At 34.4% G+C, this 6,782-nt stretch overlaps 1 protein-coding gene across 14 annotated transcripts in view; it reads right to left on the bottom strand.

The window, feature by feature from the left end:
- Nucleotides 1-821: 821 nt before the first annotated feature.
- The window catches only part of trpa1b (transient receptor potential cation channel, subfamily A, member 1b), a 365,395-nt gene continuing 359,434 nt past the window's right edge, over nucleotides 822-6,782 (bottom strand). For 11 of the 14 annotated variants that reach the window (XR_012399109.1, XR_012399110.1, XR_012399111.1 and 8 more), the window contains 3 exons: nucleotides 5,543-5,638; nucleotides 4,437-4,555; nucleotides 822-1,686 (listed from right to left, as the gene is read on the bottom strand). Coding sequence is in view for 8 of the 14 variants with exons in the window: in XM_073940325.1 (XP_073796426.1) it covers nucleotides 1,491-1,686; nucleotides 4,437-4,555; nucleotides 5,543-5,638 (411 nt within the window). In the remaining 6 variants the exon portion in view is untranslated. 14 annotated transcript variants of the gene reach the window in all.

The following is a 6,782-nucleotide window of genomic DNA, read 5'->3' as shown; positions in this document are numbered from 1 at the left end:
CGGGAATTTTCCTGGTGGTCAGTATGCAAATATATATATATATATATATATATATATATATATATATATATATATATATATATATATATATATATATATATATATATATATATATATTTTTTTTTTTTTTTTTTTTTTTTTTTTTTATGGTGAAAACTATCATTTTACATCACTTTTCTACATCGATGGATAAGGGACTGCACGGGTATTGCTAACAAAGAGAGTGTGTGTTTGTGTGCATGGAAATGTATTATCCTGCTTCACTGTTAAATTTGATCTAATCCGTGTCCTCTCCTGCTTTCACTTCTCATTCTAACAGAGGGATCGATTCGTTTGTGAAGGAATCTTCATTATGAACGACTCTTTCACTTAGCTGACAATAATACAGGTTTCTGGCACCAAGGTGTCTTGTCATATTTCATTTACATAGTTTGCTGGTTTTATTCAACCAAACTAGCATAAGCCTGGTATTTAGTGCGAATTTGTGCTACTTCCTTATGATCAGTGCACTAATTGATTGTATTATCCAACCCAGGCTCATTTTGCAAATCCGCGAGAGGCCACTGTGCATGCTTTTTTGTTTTCTTAATTTGCTTAAAACTACACCTTTACACAGAGCAAAAGTCCGGCATCTTCACATTGGCTTTAGTCTTGACTAGTGTGGTTGAATGACATTTGTGCTGGGAGCACAGTGCAAATGTGGCGGCACTATTGATGCATGCTCAGGGTCTGTATGAGATATCCAGTGTATATATTTATGAAGTTATTAGAGGGGCTAACTGTAGTATTGATAACCTAGTAACCAACAGTAAACAAGTCAAGAGAGAGAGGGAGAGAGAGATTACCCTCATAATTTACTAACTATTAAGTAAAGATGTAATTCAGGAAACAAACATACAAAATTGCAACAGTAACAAGTTAATCTACATGATTACATTACTTGTTTTGAGTAATGGATTACTTTTTACCAAATTTTTTTATAACCAATCAATAATCATATTAAGTCATCAAAATGGAAATCTAATACATTATTTACAAATAAACACAATTTAAAAAAAGACTTGAATAAGGATAATTTTGCCAAAGGTCTATCTGGCAAAAAAAAAAAAAAAGTTTATTCGCTGCATTAAATGAACAACAGACATAAGACATAAATTAGAAAATAGGGCTGATTGAGGAATTCTGAATATTTTACCACCATTGTGCTAAAATGTAATCAATTGAATAAACAAGAGGAACTAATAAATTAGGTAATTTTAGTATAATTACAAGTACTTAATGTTTTATTACATAATCCATAATCTGTTATTACCCATAACTGTTCCTAATAAATTAATATTGCTATAACTTCTAAACTACATCATGATACTATTATTATACATTTACAGTTCATAAGATGGGAGGAAAAACAACTACACTAACTATAAACTATAACTAACATATCAAATCACAATAAAATGCTGATTATGGCTTATGTGTACATTATGATGTCACTTCTTGGCCTTGATTGCTTGCAGTAACGGGACCCACTTTGATTTCTGTGAGGTGGATGAGGTGTGCTGTTTTAGAGCTCCATGATTCTGTGGACCATCATATTCATCAGCTTCAGATGTAATTTCCATCTTCTGGATAATCAGCTTCAACAGGTTATGCTGTTTTTCCAGCATGCACGACATTTCTTTCAACCTGAAGAGAAAATCGTGTCACTTATCACTCCATATTGTCTGATGCCATTACTAGATAGATAGATAGAGGATGGATGGATGGATGGATGGATAAATAGATAGATAGATAGATAGATAGATAGATAGATAGATAGATAGATAGATAGATAGATAGATAGATAGATAGATAGATAGATAGATAGATAGATAGATAGATAGATAGATAGATAGATAGATAGATGATAGACTAATACTCCAACCACACATTGCAATGTAAATCTTTTGTTGATGGTGCATTATTTCTAACAAACACTAGAGGATGCTCTCACACAAGTCTGAAAATTACTTTATTCTCACTCATACATACTGTAATAGTTTATACATTATATATTTTTCTGTTTTTTTAATTATATTTATAGCTATTGTTACATAATACTGTATTTTTCTTATTTGTAAAATAAAATTAAATATATAAACACACACACACACACACACACTTGAAGCCTGAAATATTAACAGTCCTGAATTATCACCCCCCTCTATCCCAAATTTGTTTTTTTCCAACACATTTCTACAATTTTAAACATAATTGTTTTAATAATTATTTTATTTTTTATGAATAGATTTCTTTATATGCTTAACTTGGTTAATAAGGTTTACTAGGCACGTTAGGGTGGTGGCGCGGTGGCTCAGTGATTAGCACTGTCGCCTCACAGCCAAAAAGTCGCTGGTTCAAGCCCCAGTAGGGTCAGTTGGCATTTCTGTGTGGAGTTTGCTTGTTTTCCTTGTGTTCGCGTGGGTTTTCTCCGGGTACTTCCGTTTCCCTCACAGTCCAAAGACATGTGGTTTAGCTGAATTGAATAAGCTAAACTGGCTTTAGTGTATGTGTGAGAATGGGAGAGTGTTTGGGTGTTTCCAAGTGCTGGGTTGCAGCTGGATGGGCATCTGCTGCATAAAACATATGCTGTATACTTTAAGTTAGTTCATTCCGCTGTGGCGACCCCTGATTAATAAAGGGACTAAGCCGAAAAGAATATGAAAAAGAATCAACAGTCAAGTTAGGGTCATTAGGCAAGACATGTCTACAGACATTAGTTCTGTAGACATACAGTAAAATACTGCTTAAGGAGGATAATAATATTGACCTTAAAATACACATTGCAAATACTTATAAGTACAAGTACAAAAGCTGTCACTGTGGTGGCACCTTTTTAAAAGCTTGTATCTACACTCTGAACCCAGCTTTAACCCAACTTTGAGTCAAATATGGATATTCCAACTGTTGCGTTAAAAGGTGTCATTCACATTTGGATATGAGTTTGTCCATATTTGACCAAACTAAAAGTTGTTTAAAGTGTAAAGGCTCTATATTGGGCAGCTCTATATGTGTGTATGTCCTGGTCCTCCACATTGGGGGTTAAGCGTTGGGTTAATGACCCACCTTAGACACAAAATTAGATGTTATAAAACACCAACGTTGTGCAGCTAAATAAAAGCTCTATATTGGTACCCATCAAATAATGTATGTTATCTAAAATGTACAAAAGTGTACCTGTTTCAATATTTTTTTTTTTAAATAAAGTGTTTGAAAAAAATAAACACAAATAAAACAAATAAAAAAACCATGAATAGCATCTTGTGAATGTGCACTAAAAACACATGTAGGGGCAGATCAAATAGAACATGTTTTTCCTTTTTAACAGAATACAGCCCCTATACTGTAAATCCTGAAATACTAATACTAAAAATATTTTAAAGGTAGTTGAGTTGCAAAACACATTTTTGTTAAATGTGTATCTTTAAAGCTAAAGTCTTTAAAAGTAAAGTTTAACACTTTTATATGTATGTTTTGACACTGTCTTTTCTCTCTCATTGATAATTTTGGAGTCATATTATTTCATCCTAGTTCTAATAACTGTTCCATGTCATTATTAATTATAAGTAGAGACGTTTGTGGTGACGCGGTGGTGCAGTAGGTAGTGCTGTTGCCTCACAGCAAGAAGGTTACTGGTTCGAGCCTCGGCTGAGTCAGTTGTCATTTCTGTGTGGAGTTTGCATGTTCTCCCCTTGTTTGCTTGGGTTTCCTCCGGGTGCTCCGATTTCCCCACAAGTCCAAAGACATGCGGTACAGGTGAATTAGGTAAGCTAAATAGTCTGTTGTTTATGTGTGTAAATGAGTGTGTATAGTTGTTTTCCAGTGATGGGTTGCCGCTGGAAGGGCATCTGCTGCGTAAAACATATGCTGGATAAGTTTGCGGTTCATTCCGCTGTGGCGCCCCCAGATTAATAAAGAACTTAGGTGAAAATGAATTAATGAATAAATGAATGAATGAATGAGAGACGTTTGTCTTATCACAGATCAATTCACACTAGCATTTGATCAGTTTTCAATTTAACTTCTTTATGTTGGACTGTTAGCCATGAGTAAAGCTAAACTGATGTTGTCACTAAAGCTGAGGCTAAAAAAATGATTCTGCATCAATTCTGAGATTTTCAAAATGCATCACTATTCTCTAAAATCGATTCTGAGCTATGTTTGTACTCTAAGCTAGTTTTAATCTGTACACTTAAATGCTCATAAGTAAGAGTGTGTTTGGCGAGTTCATTTTAATGAATGTATTACTGATTATTATTTCAGGTTCAAGTGGTATTAGTAAAAAATTATTTGCTCAGAATCGATTTGAGAGAAAATAGCCTTTTGAAAACCTCAATCAATGCAGAATCAATTTTCTCAAACTATCATTATTTTTTTGCCACAGTTCTTGTTGTCACCTGTTCTTCTGCTTGTGCAGCTCTCTCTCCAAAAGCCCTTCCTTCCGTGAGCAAAGGTTTAGACGAGTTCGAACTGTGTTCTGAATCTCACCATGCACCAAGGCCTCCAGAAGCACTTTCTGTAAGTCAATAGCAATGTAAAACACTGAAATTACTCAGATGTATTTTATGTGAATTGAAGAGGAAGAATAGCTTTGCAGACTTTTATCAACAGTCTATGTATGGCCAGAGTATATTTTCTATACATCTTTCCAAATGCACGTTTTAAAATGTCCCTGTTGGCTTAGGTTTTCCTATATGGATGTCATCTTCTGTGCTCAACAAAAAATATTAAGAGTAAAGACAAGTAAAAATTCATTTTGGGCTGCATGGTGGCGCAGTGGGTAGCAATTTTGCCTCACAGCAAGAAGGTCGTTGGTTTGAGCCTCGGCTAGGTCAGTCAGCATTTCTGTGTGGAGTTTGCATGTTCTCCCAGTGTTGGCGTGGGTGCTCTATTTTCCCCTACAAGTCCAAAAACGTGTGGTAAAGGGGAATTGGGCTAAATAGACCGTAGTGCATGTGTGTGAATAAGTACGATGGATATTTTCCAGTGTTGGGTTGCAGCTGGAAGGGCATCTGCTGCATAAAACATATTCTCAATAAGTTGGAGGTTCATTCTGCTGTGGTGACACCAGATTAATAAAGGGACTAGGCCGAAAAGAAAATGAATGAATGAATGAATGAATGAATGAATGAATGAATGAATGAATGAAAGCTAATTTCATTTTTGGGTAAACTTTTTACTAAAATTTAATTGCTTTAATAATTGCAATCTCTTGACGAATTTTCAATGACAGTATAAAATAAATACTAGAGGTGACTCTTTGATTGGTGGAATTTTCTTTACAGTAAATATACACACATTTTTTCCATTAAACATTATTTAAATAATTTAATTTATGTGAGGAAAAAATAAATAGATAATTAGCTTAATGACTTCGGAGCTCACAACAGCTTAACGTTTGATATGTTAATGTTGAAAATTAATTTCTCAATCAAGAAATTGTATGGTGTTTTATTTCCAGAATGAGACTGGTGGGCTCCATGACATATGCTTATAGACAAACCTTGCATTTATTGGGATAGACAACGGTAGAGGGTTTGTCCACTCGCTTCAGGAACCAGTAAGGTAGTTTCTCCTCAAGGGCAGTGTGAAGATCTATCTGCAAAACAGAGCCTGATTGTTAATTGTGATGTACTAAATGTCATGATTTTATAAAATTTGACAAAAATCTGCAAACTCTACTGAATACAAGATAAGACAGTGATGTTTAATTGATGTTTTACACATTGTTGAGTGAATTTAGTTACAAAGTAACTAGTTAGTGTACTTAATGGCCCATTTTCACTGAGTGGTACAGTACGGTACAGTTCAGTATGTTTTTATGGCCATTTCCACCGTCAAAAGATACCAAAAAGCGAACCGTACGGTACCACTTTTTGGGTACCTTTTCAGAAGAGTACCTAGCACAACAAAAGGGCACCAAATAGCAGAGCAAGACGTGCAGCTGAACGCTATTGGTTTACATTTTTAAGTACACAGCCAAGACATTACACTGTAATAATATATACATATAATAACGAGTCATGGTCGACCAGAGCTTTAACAAACCTTGTTGTGATCTTGATGAACAGCCACAAAGCCAAGAAAAAGAGCAGAATCTACCCTGTGCCCCTGTGTTTACAAGGCAGTCTAAAGCACAAGCAGTTTCAATTTCTCGCTTATGCGAGCCAATCGTCTAAATTTAAAATAACAAACTTCTTGAGCTGATGATAATAACATGCGCATGATTATTGATGTGCTTCTAACAGCTGAACCTTTCAGAAATGGACACACGTAAGAGTGAAGCATGAAACAACTATTATCATCATCTTTTGGACTTTTATGAACTTGTATTTACTTTCTAAGAAGAGGTTACATGTGCTGGTAAAGATTAAAGATACAGATGAGAGGTTTGCATTGACTGTAGGCTAATTGTTGCATGTTTTTTTTTTTAACCCAAATAAGGACTAAATGTATGCTGTGTGCAGTTTTTTTTTTTTTTTATTAGTAACATTTAGGATACTGTAATGGCATGTGTTAATATTTGTTGCATATATTTATTTTATATAACAGCAGCATTAAAGTAGGCTAATTTGCCCTAGATGTTCATAAAAAGGTTAGTAATGAACATTTATATACAAGAATTTATCTGTTTAAAACATCTGTTTTGTGAGAAGTATATCTCATATGATATGTGAATGACTCGTACAGCTTTACTTTGACATTTCCTCAAGCGAGAATGACATAGAGTGAAACTGTCATAC

This window comes from Danio rerio, chromosome 24 (genome assembly GCF_049306965.1).
Source record: "Danio rerio strain Tuebingen ecotype United States chromosome 24, GRCz12tu, whole genome shotgun sequence".
Taxonomy (NCBI): Eukaryota; Metazoa; Chordata; class Actinopteri; order Cypriniformes; family Danionidae; genus Danio; species Danio rerio.
The sequence above is the reverse complement of the archived record's forward strand: the minus strand, read 5'-3'. Positions and strand labels throughout refer to the sequence as shown.